At 36.8% G+C, this 27,272-nt stretch overlaps 1 protein-coding gene across 6 annotated transcripts in view; it reads left to right on the top strand.

Moving 5' to 3' along the window:
- ADK (adenosine kinase) overlaps positions 1–27,272 on the top strand; it is a 291,598-nt gene that overhangs the window by 215,543 nt on the left and 48,783 nt on the right. For all 6 annotated transcript variants that reach the window (XM_035543036.2, XM_035543028.2, XM_035542992.1 and 3 more), the window contains one exon: positions 25,830–25,865. In XM_035543036.2, the coding sequence (XP_035398929.1) occupies positions 25,830–25,865 (36 nt within the window). The remainder of the gene's footprint in view (positions 1–25,829; positions 25,866–27,272) is intronic.

The raw sequence follows: 27,272 nt of genomic DNA, 5'->3' as shown, positions 1-27,272 counted from the left end.
CTTAAGATACCTTAATTCTTTAATTCTTCAGCTTTCAGAAACGGATGGATATTGAGGAGTTACTTTCAGCCAGTGGTTGTTTGTAAGCTATCTTCCTTGTGAATTCCACTTTTACATTCAGCTTCTAAATCATTTTCCATTCTGATTTAAGTTTTCAAAAGTATTAATTATCTTAAATGAATTGAGTGTCAATGTTTTGCATTTCAATATATATGTCAGTACTTTCCATTTAATTATGCTTTCAGAGGTTTTCAGAAACTTGCCCCACTGGTGAGGGTAATTATCTTCATTTCATAGTCTGAGTGAGACAGTGAGACTTGCACATTCCCTTACGGGGAGTTTGCAGTTCAGTTAAAAACCATAGTCAGATATTCCGACCCAGTTTATTAAATCCACATGGGAAAAAAATTTGTAAGGAGACATCTCCTCTTCTGTTTTAGCAGGTAGAGTTTTTTAAGGTCAACTGCTGCTTGTGTTTGCTTTTCTAAACTGCTGTAAACAGATGGAGATTTCTTTTTATAAATCCTACATTTGAGACTACTGCAAAGTCTTTGGAGGGAGTCTGAGAATTAAAAATCGTAATTTTGAACGGAGAAAAAATAAATAGCATTTTTCATTGCTGTCTTTGTAGAATTTTGACACTTATTCCTGGTGTAGATACTTCATTTTCAATTATAGGAAAGCTATGGCATTGTAATATTGCTGCTTAATTCACAGAATTAAGTATGCCGATACTTTCTCAGTATTGGAATATCTAATAAACTGTGGCCAGTTGAAAAATGAGAAGGTCTCTAGCACAAGAGAGGTTGATAATGTCAGTGGCATGCTGTAAAGATGTGCTGTGGGAAGGATGCTGAAACAACCCAAGGCTATTTCAGCTGCAGACACTGAATCTGCTTCTCCCTCTCTTTTCCCCACTCCTTCCTTGTGAACTGCAGTGGCTCTCTAAGATGAAATGCTTTTAAATCATTTCCCAACCTTGCAGCCGTCATTGATAAAAGCCCTGTTATTTGAAATGATATGAATCACTGTGGAGTTAATCATACCTTACACAACAACATATTTTGTTGTGATTCATTCTGTTTCAATTAATCATCTTATTTATCTACATTGTCTCAGCTGCTGCACTGAAATTCATGAGTAATAAGCAAGTAATTATTTTAGTGTAGTTTACCTAGTACATTATGAATGAAAGGAAAATTGAGAGCCAAGTATTTAAATTGATATTTAGTGCTGCTTTCAGCTAATGTCTAGCTATTTAAGTAATTTAGGAATCCTATCTCAAAAATGGCTTTCTTTTTTCCTGTTATGGAAAACAACCAGGTATTTAGAAGAGAAGCGTGTACTTTACAACAGGCTTCACTTCTTCAAACCAGAAATATTTTCTGGTAGTCTCTCAGAATGCTTAGGGATATTTATCCTTCCTTATGCTATGCAGTGTTGAGACACTTGTAAGATTACGAATACTGTACAGAATGCAGATCAAGACCGAACACGTCCTGTGACAAGGGAAGGCAGATTTCACCATATTTCAGCAGCTTGTGTTTTACTGCCGATGACTGATAACCCTTTTCACTTTGTAGCGCTTCCCAGAGCATCTCATAACACTTCATAAACATTAAAGCTCAGAATAAACCAAGACGGTGGGTGTATAGTCTTGTCTCTGTTTTACAGGTGGACAATTGAGAGGTTACTTGACCAAGGTCATACAGCAAGTCAATAGTAGATCCAGGAACAAGCAAAATAGAGTTCTAACTTTTTTCTTCTGATAGCGTCCTGAAATGTTGTCAGCTGCTGAATATATTTAGGAAAAAACTCACCTGTCCAAAGGAAAAGACTGCAGGATTTGACTTTCAGTTTGTAGAGTACAATTAACATACACCTCTGAAAACCTTTTAAAGGGGAAATGCATGCATTTTCAATAATCACAATACCAGGGCAAAAAGCAAATATGTAATACAAGAGCTGCAAAAATAAAGGTATGAATAAAATTTGGTAATACCATTGATAAGGAGTAGAAGAATAAAGACAGAAATGTTCATAAAAACTTCTTTAAATCAGTACCAATTCAAAACAGTTCAATTTCACAGGGATATTTGCAGATAACTTAGCAAGTAAAATATTTTTAATTTTGGTAAAAGACATTTGGATCCAAAATACTGGATTTTGTTTTCCAGCCCATCTGAGGTCTGTTCTGCAACTCCACATTTCAAGGCCATTTTGGAGTGGATGCAGCCAGTTTGCAATTCAGAGCATTGTTAGGTCATGCTAAAGCCTCTTAAAGCCAACAAAGAATCATTGAGATGTACAGTGGGTTGTAGGGCTGCATTTAAGATGCCATTCCATGTTATGCTTGATCCTATCTGGATGTGAACAGATGCAGAAAGGGTTTATCTCTCTCACCTGCCCATACTCACTCCCTTACCACCCTTAACATGATCATTAGATCCAACTAGATGAGAGATTAATACATGGTGGTGCAGAGGACTTTGAAGGAGAGAGCTTGATAACCTCTCTGTTTTGTCTGATCTAACCAGTCTGTAATGGTAGTCTGTAATGTCTTCCAAGAAAGACAGCAAAAAAACACAGTTGGGTGCATTGTCTGACTTAAAGATTTGATTTCTGCAGTACAGTATTTACAGCAGTATCCTTTTTAATCCTGATTTAATGTTATATATGCTGCCACTCAATATAGTTTTATCTACAGGTATTTGGTTGCATCTTATTATACATGGATAAGTTGAGGTATAGCTATAAAGTTCTTGGACAGAGGTTATTACATAAAAGAACTTTTTTTTGCCTAAGGACTATGTATTGATGCTTTCTGTGTTTACAAATTTGAATCTGAGCAAAGAGTACTTCAAAGAGAATAAAGGGAAAGAATAGTCAAGGAGACAGCCGTGACTATGTATCCTTCTTTGTTCAAAACCCTGTGATCGTGTATTGTAGGGAGGTCTGGAGGCTGCTCTAAACTCGGTCTTGCTTTTAAATTATTCTTTAAGGAAGAGTGCTTTTAGCTGGAAACTGACTCTATGCCTTGTCCTAGTGGTATGACAAGCACAAGAACCAGATATGCTGATTAAATACAAATGGTGTATTCTTTCATGCTAAAATCTCAATGTGTCAAATCTCCTTTTGCTGCTGTAATCACAAAAGGATCAAAAAGCAGGAACACTTTCAGCCTTAAGTCTCCCACAGGTGTTTTCTACTGTATGTAGTATTTCTTCAGACAACTTAAAACTCACTTACTTTTAAAATAATTTTAATTTTTATGATAATGCAGATTATATTTATAATTTAATATTGCAATTTATATGCTCACATTCACTGACAGATTAATATTCTACTGTCCGGAACATCCTACATCACAGGAAACCACCACATTACATTTAGAATTTAAGTTGCAAAAATACAGTGTAGTATAATACAAAAATACTTGTAGCATGGACTGAGTTGATGAAACTCAATAACTCAGCTTACGTTTCTGTAAGCTTTTTTTTTTTGAATGGGAGATGGAAGAATACATAATTCGCCTCTGCCTCATTAGCTGAAGAAGCTAAAAGTCATATAGTATATGAACTGGTTTTACAAACTAGTTTCTTAGACAGATCTCTGAAGAACTTAATTCTTTTCTGTCAGAAACTTCTGGCTGAGGCTTAAGTAATAATTTTTTTAAGCCAAAATAGTCAAGATTGCCAATAATTGTATATTTCTTATTTCTGAGATACACATGGTGAAACCTAATATACTAACGCTTTTAGCATCATAACTATAATGGGAGCTCTACTTTGACTAATTATGTATAAAATTATATGAGTACTCCCAAAAGTCGATCCTCAGGTTTCCCAAGTGTTACATAAGATAATCTGATACTTCCAAGTTTTTAAGCTTTATCTATTTATGTCTCACTTTCTCAAATACACAGTGAGGATAGCATCCCATCTTGCTGAGTTACAAAGTTAATTGTAAAAGAACAGTGAGTATTGCAGAAATATCCAGGAGATCATTTGGAAAATAATGTTTCTAGTGAAAATTAGTATGTTGGATAGTTGGTGTACAGTATATAAGTCACTACAGCTCAGTAGTCCACATATTAACCAAGGAGTTAGATTCCTATATATGAACAATATGAAATCATGTAATTTCAATTTTATCTTAAAAAATTCACTGTGAGTTCACCTTAATGTTGCACAGGCCTTTTGCTGGTGTTTGCTTACTTTGTGTGCTTGATGTTGCAGCCTTTTCCATTCCTCTGTCGTGAGCTGTGTAGTATCTCTGCAGTTTCCAGAGGTTTTATGCACCCCTATGACCTCTGGTGTCACAGGTAGAGTCATCAGTATGGCACCTTCATGCAGACTAAAAAGTTCCTTGGAGAACTATTTAATACCGCTCTTGGTATTACTCCTGTGGTTAGCCGTCATTTAACATCTGTTGCCTATCCAGCAGTGTAGAATTGTATATATAGCTAGTTTGACAGTTCTGCAGGGAAAGATATTTTATAACTGGACAATAGGGCAAATCCTTACACTACTATTTTTTTCAAGAAAGTATGCAATAATAAAATAAGTGCAGAGAATAAAGATAAGTGTGTTGTTCAGTCTGTATGAGAGTAAATCTTTCATTTACTTATTTTAATATTGAAGCTGCTTAAGAAAAATAGGTGCATGTGTAGTTGTACAAAAGCATGTTGAAACTGGATAAGAACAGCTCTTTTTAATTTTTTTAAACTTGTATAAGGAAATAATCTTGAAAACAAACTTTGGGTGTTTAGGAATAGAATTGGCAATGTCTTTATTACATTAACATATTTTTCCATACTATTACATAGCACTTTTTTTCAAAGCTACTGTTTAAACCTCATTTCTTTTGTTATCTTTCTTTATCAACACTTTCCTTCAACTTGTTTGTATAGCTCAAATAATATTTTTATTCTGTCAAGAGAGTTTTAATCTGATTGCACAGCTATTCAGTAGTTACATTTTTCTGACTTTCTTCAGTGAAGAAGAGCAAAACTAGACATTTAAACCCTCTTTTTCTAATTTCTATCCAGTTATATAATCTTCTGTTACTAGGATTTCTACTGTTTGTACATTTGATAGGAAGAAATGTAACCCATGGGATGTTTTATTTAAGACTATTGAAAAGGTGTTATGTATAAGTAAACAACATAAAAAGATTTTTCCTTCGTGCATTGATATTATACATAGAAGGTATTTAGAACTTTCTTCTGCTAAACTGTTGTTTATTGATTAAAATCTATATTGTAATTTTGAATTAATTTAGGATTTAGAATTAAGATACCGGAGTTGTTAATACTGAGCATTTTTATTATTTAAACCTCTTTATACAATTAAAACAATTTGTAACTCCTATAGATGTGATTAAAAGGAATGTTGAGCATGCACTAAATTATGAAACACACAATGGGTTGTAAATATACCTAAGGGCTGCAAAAATATTTTATTGTTTTCTAAGTAGAGTTTCAAAGAGTCGTCAAAAAAATAGGAAGTGAGCTTCCTGGAATTGGAAAATTTTCTAAAATTTCAGGGAATTGCACGTATGTTCCTCTGTCAGTGCACCTGAAGGTTTTTCTTAAATTTTGGGGGGAAGAAGTATGACCGATGTGGGTGGGCAGTCAGATGTTCTTAACACACAGCATTTTGTATATATGCCAGTTTGGGACAGCTATGATTAACATGCCTTTTTCGTCTCATTGGAATTTCTACTAGACCAGTAGATACATCTGTGAGTGGTCTTGGACACGTACCAGTTTCAGATAAATGGATCAGTCAAGTTAAATTCTGTACATACAGTTGCCAAACACTTTGCATTCGATTTGAACATCAAAGGAACTGCCAGATTTGGATAGAGCTGCATCTTGGTATAAGTGAATTATGATAATGAGTCAAACTACTGAATCTAACTGCTCAGAAAAAACCCACTCATCATCTGGAACCAAATTTACTTCTTCTGGAATCTAATTTGGTGAAAAGAACTGAAGAAAGACATAGCCTCATGCTGCCAATTGTAGCCTGTGTCTCAATGTGCATTATCTGAGAGGTAGGTGGACAGATGCATGAGTATTCTAAAAGGTAGAACTGGTGGGAGGTGGACCTATTATTTAGAGTACACCATCGCATGAAAGCGACGAGGTAAGTCATCCCAAAGTTATCTTTTCATGTAATATAATGAGATTAAGACTTATAAGGTGTGTTTTTTTCTTTCTTGTGATAGACTTAATTCAAAGCATACATATTCATTTTGCACCACCTCTAATAGAGTTGTTTTTGTAGGAAGTTAGATGTCAATTATTTCTTTCTAATCAACCTTCACCTCTACTCTTCTTAAGTAAGGGTTTATCTTTTTTGTTAGTTGGAACTTAAAAGTGCATTGTATAGAATACTGCAACATAAATTAACAGAAGTTTGTTACTTCAGAAGGCATTTGGACAGATTTAAAGTGAGAGAAGAATATCTAATAGGTTAGCAAGGAATGTTATCATACCAGGAAGATGCTTAATTCAGGAGTAGATTACAGAGACATTCTTTTGGCTGTTATTCAAGGTAACAATTTCTAGAATAGTATCTGGTGTAATTAAACACATAGCAAACCTCCTAATTTTTCTATTTTAAAATATATACATTCAGTGTATATATTTAATAATGATCTTGAATGTTATATGGATGCAGTAAATTGGATAACTAGACAATATGGCTGTCCACAGTAAATAGCATTTAACTTTCACTTTTCACAGTAATAGCCAACTCTTTAATGAGAGCTTAAATGAAACTGAACTTTTCTGTAAATATTTCATTACAAGTTTTCTTTCAACTTTCTTTCCAACATAGGAGCTGAGATTTTTTCCAGACTTGGTCCTGGTCTAGATAGATAGTTGATCTGATTCATTCATTTTAGCCGCTACAGTGGTCCTTGAGCAAAGATATTTCTTTCAAGAAGAGATTACCCAGATAATTAGAACTCTCTCATTTTACAATTTATGCCACATGTGGAAAGTTTTCTAATGATTTTTTTTTAATTAGATTTGAACAACTGTTTTCAGTGCTACTGTTTGTTCATCTGTTAATAAGACCTCTTGCAATAAATTCTTGTTCAGAATAATGAGTAAGAAAAATTATACTTCGTGTAGATAAAATTCTCAACAGTAAATTTGAAATGTATCCAACTCGCTGTGCAAATTGTTTGAAATGTAACTAATTTTGTCTATAATAACCTGCCCAAACCATATAACTGATTTAAATCAAGATCATAATATGCTGTGATATTTACCTTTTCATAACATTTCCTTAAGTACATATTTTTTTCTTTTACTTATTTCTTACATTCCATTTTTCTGAAGTCAAACACGTCATACCCAGCAACAACCTGAGATGTAAATTTGGTATAACTATGCAATGTTTTCCTATTTTAGTTCCACATTTTACAAACACTTCCATGGATCTTATGTTGCCTGTCTCAGCTATGTGGAAAGTATAACAAGGTCTTCAGTAGTACTTATTACTGAGTATAGTTACTATTCTCTCTCAACATAGACAGCTTCTATGCTCTGAACTACCCCAAGCAGCCATCTTTCTGTAATAAACCATCTCCTGAAAACCCTTTCCATCTTCCTGCTCACAATAATCTCCCTGCAAATATGAAATGCCTCCCTATTATTATACTGACTAGGGACATAAGGCATGCAGTGTTCAGGCCCACATCAATATCTTTGGTCCTTGGATGGCTGTAAATGGAAGACTGACAATATTGGAGAGGGGAGATCCCCAGCTTGCCAGCAAGACACACAGAACTTACTGCCTGCCCTTGAAGGCCTCCAGGATATTAAGCCTTACGTATGAGTTTACCATTTATCAGAAGCTATTATGGGATAACCTTAAAAATTTTCTAAAACATTTTCCTCTGAGCCTCATACAACTTCCTGACTTTACAGACAAAGGCATATGAAATATGGTATCAATAATTTGTTTTAAATTCCCTAAAATATTTGTTTTCCTGTGAAACACATCATATACAGAATATATCATGAGTTGACATGGTCAAATGATTACATGGATCCTTTTCTAAGGCAACTTGCATTACTTGGCAGTGAATTGACCATTTGAGTAATATGTATATCCCAAGATAGCTTTTCTAAGAAAGTATGTAGTTTTTTTTTTCTTGCCTATCTCCTACCCTTACTGTTACAGCAGTTAACTTTAAAAAAGGTGTTTGGAGTACTATACACTATACAAAACAGAGTAAGAGGCATGTACTGTTCAAAGAAGCTTACATTTCAAATAGAGATAACAGACAAAAAAATAGACAAGAAAGGACTGGAGAGAGGTGAAATGTCATAACAATGATGATACACTCGATTGGTGTCATTGTCAAAAGTAGCAGCTAAGGTTTCTGCCCCATAGTCTCATATATCAATTTTTAAAAGAAATGCAATTGGAAATGGAAAAGAAAAAGGCAATGATTATACTAAGTCTGAATATACAAGATCCTTCATTACGTGTTTTTTTTTTTTCAGTAATTATTTTGCATCTTTATTTTTTGCTCTTCAGTCTTAAATATCATAAAAGCAGTCAAAATTTTGAATATTTAAGAAAGCAGTATGGAAGATTAACTGTTCTCCATTTACTGACCGTTACTTGGAACCAAAAAAAGTCTTGTATTTTTGCAAGCATAGTAAGTTACACTGTTTTTCTTTAAACTTTAGGGTATGAATTATATTCCTATAATGACAGCTGCAGGGTGGAATGTTTTAACACACTGGAGTGAGATATATCTTGGACACATTCTTGGTATCCTAAGTTCAACATGCTCCATATGGTGCCACTGAGCCAGTGATTTTGAAGAAAACAGTCAAAGACTGCTGAAACAGCGTAAAATACAAATTAGTCTTTGCTATATAGTAAAAATTCACTGTCAATCTTTTCAGCTTTCTGCATGAATACTTCCAGCAACTTTTAATAGTAGTCTGCATGTTTTAAAACAACTTCAGTTCTAGTAGAAGAGAGTAAAAGATTGTGTGCTAAGAATGCATACTCATTTTTAACTGTGTTATGCCTAAGTCTTGTGCAAAATTTCAATGAAAAAGGGTGTTTGGCTTGCCTGTATTGTCACTTTAGCACTTTAGTGTGTTGCAAGATTTGTGAGAAGTAAGTTGCTCTTTGTTAACTTGGTCCTCTGTCAGCACAGAAGAGCCATGAAATAGCTGTGTCTTAGGGAGGTGTCTTCACACTCCTACTATTAAGAATAGTAATAATAGGGTACCCTGTAGTAAAAGTACTTAATACCTATTGTTATGACTTAAATATTTTAACATTTGTGGTACTGGATTAGCTGAGAATTAGACTTTCAGGACATGTGGGATGTTTTTCATGTATGTTTTTGTTCATGGTATTACTACAGGCTGGGAGTTAATGTATGAGTGACTTGCTTATCTATTTTTTATCTTAATGTGATTGATTTTTTTCAATATAAACTTAACCCTGAGTTTATACTCATGTTTATAGATTACAGAATTCTTATAGCATGCTTGCAGTTTTTAATACTGAAGTTATTGGATCATACCCCGAATTTAACTGTATATTGACCTGATATATCTAGAATCACAGAATATTCTGAGTTGGAAGGGACCCACAAGGATCATTGAGTCCTACCTCTGGCTCCACACAGGAGTACCTAAAAATTAAACCATGTATCTGAGAGCGATATCAAAAGCTTCTTGACCTCTGGCAGGCTCAGTGCCGTGACCACTGCCCTGGGAAGCCTGTCCCGGTGCCCAACCACCCTCTGGGTGCAGAACCTTTCACTAACACCCAGCCTGACCCTCCCCTGTCACAGCTCCATGCCATTCCCTCGGGTCCTGTCACTGTCCCCAGAGAGCAGAGCTCAGCACCTGCCCCTCCGCTCCCCTCGTGAGGGAGCTGCAGGCCGCCATGAGGCCTCCCGTTAGCCTGCTCTGCTCGGGGCTGAACAAACCAAGGGACTTCAGCCGCTCCTCATATGTCTTGCCCTCTGGACCCTTCCCCATCTTCATAGCGTTCGTTTGCACACTCTCTAATAGTTTTATGTCCTTTTCATACTGTAGCGCCCAAAACACACAGTACTCAAGGTAAGGCCACACCAGCGCATAGGGAGACAATGACTTGTGTAGATTTTAGTCCTGGATTATTACTAGGGTTTGTGGTTTTTTGTTTTGTTTGTATGTTTGTATGTGGACTCCAAACAAGAAACCCAAGGAGCAGCCATGCAAAAATTGTCTTTCAAGTAGTATCAACCTTAAATCATTTTGTATTGATGTTTACTACTAAGAACAGATTTATAAATATAAACTGAGCCACTGAGAGGGTTGTCGGGCACTGGAACCGGCTCCCCAGGAAACAGAGGATAAAAAAAAAGCCACAGTACACCAACCTGTTAACCCATGCTTGTGTACCTTTCCTGTCAGCAGAGCAACATAATGAAATGAGAGTATTAATGATGAATCAGGCTCTTAAGGTGTTGATTTTCAGAGTTATATTCATGTAAAGTTGCACATCACAGACTGAGTTGATCCAGGAATTTACTACCACAGGGAGAGGGAGTCATTACTCCCTGGTCTCCCCTTTTCAGACTTATAACTTCTGTGTCAGGTTCCCTCTGCACAGCAGAGCAAAGGCAGCAGAGATATGGGGCGTATTTTAAAGAACAGGCCCAAGAAGGTGTGGCCACGTGGTCTTTAAAGAGGGATTTTGTTTGAGAGAGTTAATCTCAAAGTAAAAACAAAACAAAACACAATGCTTGAGCTTCTTTCCCACTGATATTTTTTTGTAATATACAAAACCATTAGGCAAAGACTGGCAGGTAAGTATTACCTCTAATGTTTTAGTAATCTCTTATTAGAGTTACCTGCCCTGCTGTAGTCCTGCTAGATTTAATTAGATAAATCATCAATAATTTGCTCAAATTTCCATCTTTAAATATAGCCCAAATGTCAAATTTCAAAAAAAAATTGCTTATGTCATGTTTATTAAATCATTTGGGATACAGCTTATGCTGACATCTGTGGTAAAGGACCCAGTTGCCAGTGGACTTATAAATTAAGTACCTGTAAACTCAGAAAGTAGGTTCAAAACGTTTTAGCTCTTCATACAGTATTTCTCACAATAAACATAGGTCAAATCTCTGCTTTAAGTGAAAACTACAATTTAGTATTGGCTATAGAAACATGACCAGAACATCAGTGATATATTAAGGTGAATGTTTTCTCCTCATACATAAAATACAATTATCACCATTTTTTTCCTTTGCAGCAGCCTTATTCTGAGATACTTGTCCAGTCACAGGACATGCATTGATATATGTTTGATGACTTATCTGTGGTGACTGTGTAGGCCTTCCAGTTTCTATGACCATCTTAATCTATTTTATATTATATAATTCAGCAGTCACAAAACACTATCCCCTTTCTTTCAGGGAAGACCTCTTTCATATGAGTCTTTCAAGCCATGCAAGTAATCTAACCCAAGGAAATGATCCCAAGGGATCCACAGGGCCTCATTAGTGCCTGTCTTCACTTTGTAACATGTGTAGACTGGGTTATATGGTCAGCAGCATTGCAGTCCTGGTCTAAATTGGAAGACATCTGTTCATTTCCTTCTCCGAGTATCAGTTCATCATCACTATGTGGCAGCTTGCACTTAACTGTTCCAAAACTAGCCTGTGTATGAAAAAAAATAAAAATTGTACTGTTTGCTCGGCTAGAGACAAAAGGAGGACCTCCCTATGCCAAAGATTTTATGTGGTGAAGAGCATGAAAGGAGAGCAAAACCTTTCTATCTGCTAAAGGAGGACAGTATGCAGACTGGACTTTTCTTAATTCCACATCTCTGCCATTGGTGGATTATGTGAGGAGAAGAGGAAACAAAAGAGTAAGGGAAAGACTTGAGAGAAAAAGATGGAGCTTTCTACACAAAAATGGCTCTGTATTTGTCAGAGGTGGAGAAATAAGCTTACCCTTTCAAACTTTGCGCAATGGATCAACCTTGCCTTGGTACATAAGAGCCTGGGTGTAGTTTCCTTCATCAAGCTAGAAGCTCGTTCATACTCGGCCAATGAATTACTTCTCCTAAAAGTTCCTTTCTTGATAAATCAATCTGCTTGTGTGTTTGCACTATATTATGTAAGAAGAGCCTTGTCATCTTCCTGAAATAATAGGACATTGTGAGATACCAAGTATTTATGGCCGGATTTAAGTACTTTAAAGGAAGCAAATTATTGCAGCTCCAGGGCAACAGTAACTTACATAGTGACAACGTATACATGTTTTATGTACCTATTTACTTCAATGTTCACTACAGAAATATAGTTACCATAGCAATGACCAAGTCACCAGATTTCTTTGCTAGTTCTGGAATACAGAATACTCGTATGCCACCTGAACTGTGATTATTTCCTGCACAAGTACTAAAAGTAGAAGTTGAGAGTGTCACACATTTCTCTAAACTAACAGTAACATATTGATTTACAGAACATTTTATGGTGAAAAGTAATTGGTGCAAGTGGATCTTTGGTTGCTAGCATCCCTAGTATTGTAAATCCTTTGCCACCAACTGAAAGAAAAGCTTCACTGGCTCCTATCAGCAGAGATTCCACTAGTATATACTGAATCTTTAGTCTTCTGTGGAAAGTTGGTACCTACTTTCAGTATTCCAGGAAAATAATATGTGATATTTTTCTCTCATTTTAAGTTTGAATTCATAAACAAAGCCACCTTTTGGCTATTTAATGCTACTTAATATAGCATCACAAAAAGTTGTGGTTTTTGTTTGTTTGTTTGTTTGTTTCCCTGCTTCTTGCTCTACTTTAGAAGTGATCTCGTTTATTTAATGGCAAAATTGTGAAGAGTTTAGATAGTGATCTTGTATATCTTGGAGTACAGCGCGCTAACACCAATAGAATAGGGAAGAAGCCAAGTACCCAGATTTCCCAAATGAGCATTTTCCACTGGGGCAGTGGCAGGTGAAAGCTCTTTTACCACAGATCTAGACTTTTCCTTTCCTATAGCTGAGTTGTGTTTTCTAATGTGTAGACAGTGCAAGATAACCTGAATGCATGTAGCAATTGTGGGTATTTGAAGAAAAGCAATCTGTTTGCAGGAATTTAAGCTTAATCCCCCATTTCAGTCATTCTCCTTTAACATGGACTTGACTACACAGGAAAATTAACCTGAACTGAAATAGCACATTATTCTTAAGCAGAAAAGCTTTAACTCGGATTTGCATTACGTGCATTTATGGACAGTCTTGTGGTGGGACAGGAGTTTTTTGCCCCTGTTTGACTTACTTTGAAAATGTATTTAACTTAAGAGGAGCAGGGTACATGAATTACTGAACAAACGTATCAACACATGGAGAACAACCTGTGTGAGAACGAAAATGTAAAATTAATCTTCATTCAAGCAAATCAACAGAGTATGACCGCCTAGCTTCATGGTGCTGAGCAGATATGGGAGAAAACTTTGTCCATAAGGCCCCCTGTGCCACTGATCATCTGTGTGATTGATTAGGTTGGTCACTCCATCTGTCTCTACACTTTCAACACGTGCTTTCATAGCCAGGAGTGTTTGTTCCAGATATGATGTTAAAACTTAGAACTCTGTTTATACCTGTAGGAATAAGCTGGCCAGATTTTTATTTTATTTTTAATCTTTATTGGCAAATACACTCAATAGGAAAGAACATGCCTGTTGTATGTGGCAAAGGTAAAATGTGCACTCACATGTGTTGTCACTTCAACAGACTTAGGAATAAACCTGGCTCATCTTCTGGATGGAGGCTGTCTTTCTCCTCCTGAATTCTGACAACCAATTCTTGTTCTGCAGCTACTTGAGTATTGTGTTTCTTCTCTGTCCTCTTGCTGGTGCAGCCACATGGTCTGGGGTGGATTCCAGGGACATGTTCACACCCATGCTTCTCCGCTGCCAGGAGCAGAGGACCTAATTTTTTGTCACATGAAAAGAAACTTTCTGGTACAGTACATTACAAAATGCTAGAGACTTATTTCATGAAACAGGAACACCGCAGGGGAATCTGGCAAGGAAGATGTGTTTATGTAACTGAATTGAGTGTTGCAACTGCCATCACTTAGTTCCCTTGGCTGCAGTGAGTGAGTTGTGAGAGAAAAACAATCCAAACAGAGATCTTCAGGCACTGAGGGCAGCTATAATTACATGCAAATAATTAATAAAAATGAAATGGAACATTATTAGAAAATACAAATACCATTGATTTTCTTATGTGATCATGTGTATGGAGCTCATTGATAGGGGTAGAAACACCCAGGCTTTTGCATTCTTATTTGAAGTACATATTCTTGGGGTGTCTTCAGCACATTCTGATATCCCAGGGAGATTCATGACACCAGAGTAATTGCACATAATGTAAACAAGATCTGCATTAGTTGGCTCTTTTACTCAAACTCCCTTTCCAAGTCCAGATGTGTGATGTGTAAATGTTAGGAGAACAGAGTCCTTATGAAGTAGCTTTATCAAATGCAGCTAGTCTTCCAGCAAAATGGAGAAAATATAAATTAGAGCTCAAGACCTTGGTCAAATCTGGTGCATAAAATTTTATGGCTATATTTAATGTTCCATATGTGCTTTGGACAAGTGCCATGTTTGTAAAGAACTGCTTCAATATTATTTTTTAAAAGTGACACTTTTAGCACAGTATCCTCTGCAAACTGTTCACTGTTCACCATGTGAGCTAGCCAGACTCCAAATAAACTGTTTGTTTTCATGGTTTACACCTAAGATCAAAATGCCTTTAGAGTATGGCATGTGATTTTTTGAAACATAATTCAGAGAGAGTTGGTTAACTTGACTGAAAGAGGAGAGGGTGATACAAAAATCTAACAAGAGACAAGGAATTAGGAAGATAAGTACATGTCTGCTAGCGCTGAGTAAGTTCTAGCTTGTTGTTTATAACAATTCTGTCTTACCATAATATATGAGCACTACATTTCTCCGAGCTCTTTGAGGAAAAACAAACCTCAAACTAAGGAGATTCTACAAATCTGTGCCACTTCTCAGAGGTTCTAGCCTATTTTTTCTTCATTTCTCAGTCCCTGAATAGCTGTCTCTTAAAAAGCTTCCAGTGCAGCATATGGTGTGCTGTTAATGCAACTACTTTTGCTCTGAAAGCACATCACTATTGTTTTAGAATGTTCCCAGTCATTTGTTGCCTGATATTTAGGAAATTATTTATTACTCATATAAGAGAAAGTAATAAATTTTCAAGAGTCTAAATCAGAATGCAGTCTTTACAAAAGAGCGGTTCTACTATGACCCTAGAGCTCTCTTCAAATTTTGTATACAATGGGAGAGATGCAGCATCGTGGAAGAAATTCCACAAGTCTCTTGTGTTGGAAAGGGTGAGGCAAGCTAAATAGTTTGCAATAGCTTCTGTTATATTTAAATACAAATACAGCGCTACAGGCAGAGGGAAGAAAAAAGATTATTTACACTTCTAAGCACTCAGGAGGTGTGAGAAATCTGTAGTGAAGGGCTTGAGCAAGTACATAGCTAAAAATAACTTGTCCAAAACTGAATTACTACTAATACCATTACTACCACTACTAATTTCAGCTTCAGAATAATTTGCAGTCTTACATATATCACATAATAAAATAAGAAATATATCTGGTGCAATTTTAGGTAAATTTCAGGTTCATTTGCAGTATGCCAACTTATATTAAGTAAATATATGACTGTATGTTAAAATATAATGTCAATCTGTTATTTCAGGAACTAAAAAATAGTTGTTAGACAAATCCTAAAATAAAAGTAGTATTTTCAAGATACAGAAGTAGAGGTTAAAATGGTAACTGTTCTGAAGTATAGCGGAGGATCATAAAATCTTCTTTGAGTCTTGGAGTATACAGAGAACATGCAATGGTAGAATCAAAGATAGTAAGTTAGTTGTATGTATATTTTTTTAAAAACATTATTGCTTGAAAACTATGATGCATTTTTATGATCCTTTAGCACATACAACTGATGTAGATGCTTTCTGTCAGAGGAATTTTGAGCCCTGCTTGAAAAAGTTTCACTTTCATCTTTGAAAGCAACCAGTGTGATAGTTGTGATCTTTATGCATAAGCTAATTTTTAAAAGAGAAAGCAATTATAATTAAATAAGAGTGATTTGAGTGCATGAAGAAACTGCTTATAGATCATTTGAATGTCTGCTGCCCAAATCAAGCCAAATTTATAACCCACATGAAATAAATATTTAGGTGAAGTTCAGTGGTCAAAGCATAAATGAACTTCCACATTTTCTTTGATTTTGGTTTGCTGTGTTGATTCCAGTAGTCCTTTGGCCAACAGCTGCTGGTTTGAGAGTTTTTCATAGTCTCTGAGAGATGCTACTTATTTGTTGGAGCAACTTGTTCTGGTTCATTTTTAGTTTCTGACTATCCTTCCTTGCTGTGTGATGATAGTTGCTTGGTATCTCTAGTTGTGTCTTTTCTACCCTAACAATCACGTGACTTTCCTTCATATATCAGTAAAGTCTTTGACAAAATCTTTACCTGTCTGCCTGCCCCAGCATGGATTTCATCCTGTGCTTGGAGTCAGTAGCTACTATTTTAAAGCAAAATATGTCAAGTTTTGATGCCAAATTTTGGTGGACTGGAGAAATAGTCTGACAGCAATCTCATGAAGTTCAACAAATGGACAGGCTGGAGACCAACTGGGTGAGAAGAAGATGAGAGCCTCAAGAAGGGGAGGCTCAAAGGGATCTTGTCAACACATATAAATACCTAAAGAGAGGCGGTAACGGAGATGGAGCCAGGCTCTTCACAGTGGTGCCCAGTGACAGAATAAGAGGTGGAGGGCACAAATTGAAAGAGAGGAAATCCCACTTAAGCGTAATGAAAAAACTTGTACTGTGAGGGTGGTCATGTGCCAGAACAGGTTTCTCAGAGAGCCTGTGGAGTCTGTGTGCTCAGAGATATTCAAAACCCAACAGTCCTGGCCAACCTGCTCTAGCTGACCTTGCATGAGGAGAGGGTTGGACTAGATGAGCTTCCGAGGCCCCTTCCATGATTCTGTGATTCTGTATTAACTCTTCAAAACGTGGTGGAATTTGTGATCCCTCTAATTGCCTTATTTATTCTTTCTTCCATTCTCTGCTCTGTCTGAGCCCATTTCAGGTTCAGGTTGGCTTCTTTTAGAAATGGAGCAAACATACCAAAAGGACACTCATCCTCACAATTTTAAGTCAGAAGCAGGGAAATTCTAATGATAACTTTTACAGATTTTAAAAAATTGCTGCAAGAAATTAGCAACCTGTCCAAGATGCCTATAAGTGCCTCATGCACATCTGGAATTAGAGCATGTTCTTCAGTCAGGACCACAGTCACCTAACTACGGTGAGATTGAAATTTTGCTGTTCTGTACAATGAAGGTGTTGTGAGAGAGCCACTAGTACAGACTGAGAAAAGGCTTTTCCTTCCATGAAGTAACTGCAGTAGCTAAAACTGGAAATACAAGAGAAAACTTGAATGTCTGTATCTTTAACACAGATAAATGCATCATCAAATTAGCATGAAATAACACAACAAACTCTAATAAGAAATTTCAAGATAACTGGATTCAAACTTAATTGGAAGGTTAAAATGCATAATATTAGTATCAGTTGAAAAGTTAGTGTTATTGCTGGAGGTTGCAGTGAGCAATTTTGTTTTCTTGGTAAGGTTAACAAGCAGTGCAAGCCTAGCACGTGAAGAGAGTTATGTGATGATTGCTCTTTATAGGATTCCCAATGCCATATCCTTAGTTATAATTTTAAATGGCTGTGCCTGACATCATGCAAAACAAAGTATATAGAACAACTCGGTTCTACTGCTAAAAATGTGTTAACCTTCTAGCTGGAATAGAGACAAGTCCTGCTGTATCCCAGCACTTTCAGCACAGTATCTGATTATTCTCTTCATCTGAAATTGCTAGATGAGAATATCTTGTCAGTGATTTCAGGCTAGTCTGAGTGGTTGCAATCATAGGAGGCCTTGTTGGAAATGATGCAATCTTTTATTTCTGTTTGTCATCCTTCAGCCAGAAGGTTAGTACTAAGAGCTTACAATGTGCAGTATTAAAGGCTTCAAAAGACCCCATACATCTTTTATTTTTATATGTGTATAAAACTCTTATCCTCTAGCTATTAAATTAATTTTAATGTTTGTGTTCATTTTTATGTTCTCTTGATTCAGTGATGATTAAAGGAGTCTTTTCTTCTCCCAGTTTTCTGATCATGATGCATCTATTTTTAAGATAAAAATAGACACATTTGTATAAAGAGATGTTGTAAGGAAGTATAGTTCACTAATTTGATGCTTATAATCTGTGAGGAGAGAGATACGTACAGAGTCATAGCTAGTTCAGTTCTTTAGGTAAGGATGTGTAGCAGAGATATAAGTAATAGCTTTTTATCCATCATAAAATTTCAAAATGGCTCAGAGGCATATCACTGATGCAGCTGTGGCAGACCTTGTAATGGCATTACACTCTGACTCAGGGCGATTTTTTCCATAGAAGATTCTAGCAGGAGCTATAGTTCTGGTAATAACCTAAGTAGCAGAATAAATAACTGAATATTAACAAATTGTACGTAATATAGATGCTCCAGCATGAACCCGAGCAGGACAGGAAATACATTTTTCTTCATTCTTTACACGGTAGGCTTTTTCAGACAAAACCCTCTGGTAGAATGCCAGAACCCCCTCTGAACATTACAACTCTAATCCCATATGTTATTTCTACTTGTTCTGAATATTCACTTTGATATTATTATTTATATTTTCACCTACTGGGTGAAGGTGTTGTAAATATATTTACCAGTATCTTTCGTACTACTGGAGCAAACTGAACAAAATATTTTAGGATATGGTAGGAACTCTTGTTATCCTTTATGAACAAAAGCAATTTTCAGGTCTGGGACTACTCATAGGAAAAGCAAAGAGGGGAAGAAAAAAACACCTTGGTGTTCCTTTGTGATAATCTGCCCATCCAATTGATACCAGCTGTGCTTTCTTCAGTAATAGCCAGTGAGGGGGAGATACTTGCTCAGATACTGCTGATTGTCAGTGTTGGTTCCCAAGCTGTCTGCAGGGTCTGTCCATTCTGTGACCGGCTTTTATTGATCTTCTCTGAAATGTGAATAGGTGTACACCACTGACCAAATCAAGGATTAGTTTTCTGTGCTTGTCAAAGGAAAATAATACTGAAGCACATTGTATCCCTGTAACACATCCTCAAGTACAGCTCAAACTTTATCAGCTGTAACAAAATTTCAGCAGATATGTGTTTGTTTCAGAAAATATGCTGGGTGGTTCGTAAGATTTCTGTTTCTCTCTTAATCTCTTATATGACCCATATTAAAGCAACTGTCTCTGTTGGGGGGCAGGGAGAAGGATAAAATTACATTCACCTACTGAGCCCCGAATGCCTTTGTAAATGGCTATTTTTTAATAAAGGCATACAAGCTTGTACTGCTTTTGCACAGTGAAGTGTAGTAACAGTTGACCTAAAAGTATTGCCTGTCTAAATCAGACTACAGTGACACACAAGGCTGGATAGGACAACCTACGGTGTTTGGGGTAACAATCGATAGCTATTTAGCGCTGAATTGAAGAGGAATGTCTACATCTTATCACTAACCACAGTAAATGTGCCATTGGCACTAAAGGTTAGAGATCCAGCTAGAACTACATCCTATAGATTTTCTATCCATTAATTTTCAAATAAGAGAATGGTAGTGGCCATTTGTTGAAGTCATGTTTTCAACTGATCATCAGATAGTCTTCAACAGTACTTACCTCTGATTCCTTAGGTACGTCAAGCTTATCATTACCACATCATTGACATCACCTCTGTTTGCTTACCATGAAAGCAATCATGGTTTTTGCCTGCTGTTTATGAATGGTTTTTGCATGCTGTTTTTGCATGTTAAGAACCATGGATCTGTTATGTCTATGTGTATGTATATATATATATATCTAATATTTTCTCACTTTAAAATAGGATGGGCAATAAAATGAAGTGTAACTAAGTTTGGCTTTGTGTAGCGTGCACAGGAGAGTGGTGCCGTAAAGCTAGGGGGTGAATGTATGACATCTTTGTTATAATCCAAAGGCAGCAACCAAAAATCTGTTGTCCCATCTGTGCCTTAAGACAAATGCCATTTCCAGGGTCATGTTTAGTGTAAACTGGCCTGGAGCTGGAGGGGTGGAAAATGTGGCATGGCACAGCTCACTCTTCCCCATCCTTAAAAACTAGTTTAGCTCCTGCATTGCGATGAGTGTTTTATGAAAGAAATACCAAAAGCAGAGGCTCATAGTGATCTTGATGGTAGTATTCTTTACAACTGTATGGCTGATGAATGACTTATCCTCTGACAAAAAAGAGGGAGCTTTTACCAAAAGAAGATGTCTTTTAAGGGCCTGTATTCAGAATTACTGGGCATAACATACTGCTGAAATCAGAGGTTCTCAGTACCTATGGACTATGTAAAACAAAGGGTACAGCTCTGATAGCAGAAAATTTTATAAGTTCTTTTTTAGAGACAGAGATGACAGATTAAAGATGACAGTAGACAGGGAAGTAGGAAGGACAAAAGTGCCCACCTAAAGAAAGCTGAAGTAGAAGTACATGTGTTTGTAGTTCTATTATAATGAAACAGAAGACTTTTGTGTCTGTAGTATGATGAGGCAACTAATACAGGAATGTTTTGTTTTGTTTTGTTTTTACTTATTAGTATTTTAGAAAGCTTTGCTTTCCATTAGGAAATCGTGAATCAAAACACCTATTTCAGAAATACAAGTTCTTAGTGCTTGTCTCTGTTATTTGAGTCAATCTTTTACAGAATGAGGTTGTAGATATCAGAAACATCACCTGCATCAGTCTTCCCTTATTTTATTGAAGTCTTCTTGCTTATTTTACTTTTTTGTTAAGCATTTTGTTTAGATAACAGGGTTTTAATGTTAGATAAAGATTTGTGCAACACTTTGTTGCAGCAAACAAGGCAAGCTGTGGAAAAGCAAGAGAGAATGTAAGGAACACAAAGTTATACCAGGATTAGAGATGAACTCATCAGTGGGATTGATAGCACTAAATGATTATACTGAAGAAAAAGGGCATTATTTGAGCAAAATGCACGTAGCCTGTAATGTGTTCAAGGAAGCAATAGAAATGGAAGAAAACTAACAATTGATACTTCTCGGAAGAGAGTCGTACAATACCCTGAAGCTGAAGGAAAAAAAAATGTTTAAAATAGAATTTTAGGAGATTTCAGCAGTAAAAAGTGTCTTGTAAGGTGTAGTGGTAGAGATACTATTCAAGTTATAATAAAACATGGCTGACACCAGTAGGAGTCGTTACAAGTAGGAGTCGTTCCACCAAATGCAAACACCCATTGAATGGTCCTAATAGTCATTTGATGGTTTTTATTGAGCAAATCCACTGAAGTTTTCTTTTTTTTTTTTTTTTTTCTTATTTTTAAATCTTGATGCCTCTGATTTAGTGCAAGGATCTGCCTCTGCGGTTATGCATGTTGTATGATTGTGTGGAGGTTTAAGATTATGTTGATTCGTGGGACGGGGTGAATCCACTAAGTCACAGACTTCTTGTGCAGAGGAAGGGGATGATATTCCTGAAAATGTGAGCAGAGCTTGTTTTTTGAGTTTACTTTGGGTCAGTCAGGAAGTTTACAGTTGCTGCAGTAGGAGCTCCCTCAAAACCTGCCAGTAATCCCCCACTCCCCGCTTGCTTTTTTTCATTTTATTTTCTTTCCTCTTTTCAGGGGTAGTGGTCAAGAGAAATTAAAGAGAATGTGAGGGAGCTGCACAGGACAGCACTGTAACGTGTGTGAGGTGTAGGTTATTCTCTGAGATGCTGTCTCTACCAAGAAGGATGGGGGTGGGATTAGCATCAGTGTCTCCTGCATTTGCATTCTCGTGTAATTACGGGAATGCATTCAGTGTGCAAGGGTATCATTGCTGCCCTGCTGTTTTATCATTTCTTTATGAGATAATGTTGATTTCAGCAATGAAATGCAAATTTAGTTTACAGTGCTCCTTTTCTCTGTGTAAAGGTTAAAATGCATATTGTAGATAATACTATTGGTGATGGTTTTGAACAGTCTTTGTCAGCTAATTTCAGCAATACATGGTTTTAAATGCTGTTCAGTGCGACTGCATGAGTTTTATTTTGGCCTACATGAATTAAATTTAACCCAACATGCATGTTGTTACCATTTTGGCTATAATTTGATCAAATTATCATAAAACATTGGTACCAACAAAAAATGTGGATGTGCTGAGAATATTTAATATGTAGCGTGCCTTCTGTGTGATACAGCAAACCGACCGTATGATTATTGAAGTTGAGCCATCTTAACTCTATAATCATAAAATGTTTCTAACACAGGGTGTTAACAAATACTCATAGGAGTGCAGATGCTAATGACTTTTGTGTTCAGAGGGTATGTTTTGGTTTACTTATAAACAAAGAGTTTGTCTTGCTGATGATTAAAGCGCTCTGAATTTTAACAAGCCCCGTTACAATTGGCCATGGTGTAGATTATAGACAGCTCCATTTCCTAAATGTTGGGACTCCAGCAGCAATAAAATACATGCAAGAATGGGAATAGTTTTCAGCTGTCAGGAGAGTTCAAATGTAACAACAAGACTAGTACTAACGGAAGTTGTCTTTTTTATTGTTATGTCTGATTTATCTCGCTTTCCTGTGCAAACTGCTCACTATTGTGCAAAGGGAGGGGGTGTGTTACCTTTGGTGACACTGTGTTGCTCCCATTAAGGAGCACTGTATGCTGTTTGCTTCAGTGTAGCTGTATGTTTTAGGTGTGTGTGTTTTGTTTTTTTTATTGTTTTGTTTTGTTTTCCCAACCTGCATGAGCCAAATAACGTTTCATAACTGCTAACAAATCCCATTTCTACTTTAGGTGGTATGGCAATAAATGTGCTCTTGTGGTTAGTAAAAAGACTGTATAAAAAAGGAGTGTGAGTGTTTTAAATATATTTAGTATAAACAAGTAGAAAGGTGGGGGAGAGGGTGTTATGAACTGAGATGTGATGCAGACAGTATTGGAAAATAGCTCTGAAAATGCTGAGTTGGAATAATGACTGAATAATGTCTAAAGTTTATAAAAACTGAAAGAACTCCCAATGTGAAATGAAGCCTCCTAAGAAAATTCTGTTCTGTCGCTGTGTTGCTTTGCTGTTGTCGCATGTCATGCATGAATGAAAATGCTGCATTCTCCAGGGAGCGGTAAAGCTTCTGTGTAGGTTGTTTATTTCCTTAATCCCTCCTTCTTCGTGATTTCCAATGTCAGATATAAAATGGAAAGCCTGTAAATATGGTGATTATCATACTGATTATCACCTGCATTAGGGAACGCCCTGGCTGGCCCCTGTAACCCCAGCAGTCTCCACATGTTACCGCCACTTCGATTTTAACCTGACTACTTTATTAGATACGTGGAGCTCAGTATGAGGTGCCCTAGGGCTGCACAGATGGGGTCTGCTTGTTTCCTGTTCTCACTGTTATTGTGAATAGATACTAAAAGCTTTTCATTGCTTTTATCTGGTTAATTTACTTTGAACTGGCCCCAGCATTCAGGGCCTGCTGAACATTTCTCACCATTTTGCAAACACCAAACTGTCGTCTCCAAAGCTGTGTTGTGAGCTTTTCTCTCCATTTTGCTGGAAGGGTCTTAATTCTGGAGGGGGTGTCATTTGGGGAGATGCTGATTCTCAGAGAGCTGTAGGCTCAGTCCTTATTGAAAGAAGCTGTTCATGAGGTTTGGTTGATAGGAGAGAAGGAAATTAAGATTGCTGGTGTTCTGTGACACATTCAGACACCCTTAGATTAGAGGTCAACTGCAGGAAAATCTATGATTGTATGCTAGCCGCTATTATTCATGGAGCTGGGCAGCAGACCAGGCTGAAAGATGGAGCTCTAGCAGGAAAATCCAAAGATAAGATACTTTTTAGCAAATGTGCAATCGTTTAACTTTTCTGTGGAAGGGCCAGGTCTTTCAAACCACATGTGCTATGCATGGGTGCCCCAGTACAGAAAATTAAGATGAATTCTCTCAAAGTCTCCCACATAAGGAAATACTACTTAACTGGAATAGTTTTTTATTTCACAGATGTAAGAATGTACTGGTGTCCAGTTTCCTGGCCAAACAATAGTTTAACACAGATGTTAATGTCCTGCTGCCTTGGGGCATTAAAGAAATCCCCTAAGGACAGATCAGTGCAACTTCCGATTTCACTCGCATGACCAAAAACCTGAGGTTAAAGAAGTAATCTGGCTGCAGTACATAATTTTTAGTTTATTTTCCTATTCTCTGCCCCCCTTAGCGCTCCCTTATTTCTCTTATTTTTGTTTTGCTTTTTTTCCTGCATCCCGGTCCCATTTGAGGCTTTCTTGATTGTGTTGCAGTTCATTGTATGTGCATCACCTTATAGTGGAAGTTTGCAGGCTCCTTTTTTTCATATGAGCATAGGCTTTGTTAATCACATGCTGGTTTAGGAAAACACTGCATGATATCTTTGAACCCTACACTCCGTCTTGACAGCCAGGCTAGCAAATGTCATTGACTGTGTGATGTACAAGAAGGAATTCAATTGTAAGTAAATTGTCAAAGTGGCTAACCTTGCCCGCACCCAATTGTCAGGACCATGATTCAGTTTTTCTGTCAACATCAGCTAAGGCTAACCCGGTCAGCCTTATGTTCCTGCAGTGAAGCAGCCTGAGGAGTTGTGCTTTTCAGCTGATCACATTTTATTAACCTCAACTTACTGTTGTTATAATCAATTGTACCCACTTCAAATTCTTAGATTGCCCCCAAATTGGCAGATCATATAGGTCCACGAGTATGTATTTTCTGCAGTATTAAAGCTGTCATAGGGACACTGGCCTTAAATGACGTGGTACAGTAGTTATTTTTGTTTAGTTGGATCGACTCGCTATTCAGACTTGAGCCTTATCCGTCTATTAATATCACTTGGCGAAGATTATCTGGAGGATTGCAAGTTAAAATGTGAAGACTCTGAGCGTTGTCTACAGTATTTGCAATGCTGAGGTAAAAAGTGAAAAAGGGAAAAACATTGCTGTTGTCTTCTGTCTCCTTGCTTTTATTTCAAAAGAGATTTTAATATCTCCAATTAATATAAATAAGAAATGAGGACATTCTGATACCCTGACGTTTCCTCTGTTCTTTGAGGAAAAGAACATAGTTAAATTGCCTAAAGCAGTGATTAAGACATCAGAGTATTTTAAATTGCTCTGATTCCACCACAAGGGTTTGAACACATTTCATGATCCTATTTTTTTTATGTACAGTAGACGACAAATGCTTTTTTAAAAATGGCTTAAAAACCTCTATCCCATGAAGTGCATAAATAGAGATACCATGCAATTTCAATTAAAAATATGTCTGAAGGATATTTGCCTGGCTATGAAATAGTGATTTCCTGCTTAAAGTCCTACATCCAGTAGTAACTTTCCTCGCCCGGAAAAAAACAAACATATATTGTACCTTCTTTATTTGAGCTTGTGAAGTGTGTTGACATGGTGCTGTTGTTGGGCTCACGGGAAGGAGGGGGAAGCTTTTGGTGCAACTATCAGAATTGAACAACTGTATATGGGGATATTGAGATAATCGTGTAAAAGGAAAACTGGCTGAATGAGTTTTAAAATGTGTTATTTCTTCATTATCTAGCACTTTATAATTAACTGTTCTTTTTTTATTATTGCAGGAAGCTGCCACTTTTGCTAGAGAGCAAGGCTTTGAGGTGAGTTAACCCACAATTGCACACTAAACAGATCCTAAAGGTTTTTTTTCGTGCTGATAATGAAGTTCTTTTGGACAATGATTGATGTGCTATTATACTCTCCAAGCCTCACAGCGGTTGCCATGGAAACTTGGCAGTCGTCATGGTTTCTTTGTTCTGCCAGCTCAGTGTTATGACGCACTCTGCTAGGTCTGCACCCAACATCGCCTACAGATGTTATTTATTGAATTTTGAAAAGCCTCTTGGGAAGCCGAGAGGTTGGGCACGGTTTCAAGCTGCCTCTGCAGATATGGGACCTGTCAGTTTGTTCAGTTAAAAAGCTACCTCATTAGCTGCATTACACTCCATAAGGATTCACTGCTAAGGCAGTGGCGAGGCAAGACTAAATAGTGAAATCTAACACCGCTTAAAGAACTTAAACCCTGCCATATGCGGATTATCATTATGCAAATGAATTTTAGAAAGGTTGTACATAAAATTGTTAGGTACTGATTAATGTAAACCCTGCTTCTCCAAACAGCTTCTTTCCAAAGGGGTAGTGTGGAATTTCTGTTTCAAAACAGATTCAAGTTGGTGTTTTCCATCTGTGCTCTGAAAAATGCCTTATCCTCTACTTTCTTCAAGTAAACACTGTTGATTTTACAGTGATTCTCAGAGCTTTTAATTTCATCTTCTTGAGGAATTTATTCGAGTGCCTAAACCTTTTTATAGTTCCTCTCATTGGCTGCATTCAGATAACTTAATCTGCAAAGCTATCAGCTATTGGTCTCTAATGCTGGATTCAAATAGGCAGGTTTTAAATACTATAATTAATGTGACAACGGTCGTACTAATTTCACAGATAGTAAGCGATCTCACTGAAATCTAAATTGCAGAACTGAACACACATAAATCCTTTTACATGTTTTTTCACTGGAATAAGACCTACCTTAATTGATTTGTTTGCAGTGTGGAAGAATAGATAGCAGTTTGACTGCTCAACACCCATTTTGCATAAATAATAGAAGCCGCGCAATTTGAACCGTGTCGCTTTAAGCACATGCCACTTTTGTGTGGGGATGGTTGCATGCAAAAAAAAAAAGAAAGAAAGAAAGAAAGACTGGCAGCTTTTGTTCTACAATTTAGATCTCTTTAGAGCCATACACCAGCAGGTACATCAATGCCATCAATGTTTTAGATATTAAAACTGTGGGCTGTCCCATTTCATTTTATGTTTTCTAAATTCATGCGGCTGCTTTGTAGAAATCCAGACTTTTTATCAGTGTCAATTTTCATTTGTATAATCTGTATTGTTAGCATAAAAATACACTTCCAATTTATTCTATCAAATGAATGAATTTCACAGATGCCTCCAAATATATTATGAAGCATAACAAATTATTGATACCCTCTGGTAGCTAGACAATA

The sequence above is a fragment of the Cygnus atratus genome, chromosome 7 (genome assembly GCF_013377495.2).
Source record: "Cygnus atratus isolate AKBS03 ecotype Queensland, Australia chromosome 7, CAtr_DNAZoo_HiC_assembly, whole genome shotgun sequence".
NCBI classification, from domain to species: domain Eukaryota; kingdom Metazoa; phylum Chordata; class Aves; order Anseriformes; family Anatidae; genus Cygnus; species Cygnus atratus.
The sequence above is the reverse complement of the archived record's forward strand: the minus strand, read 5'-3'. Positions and strand labels throughout refer to the sequence as shown.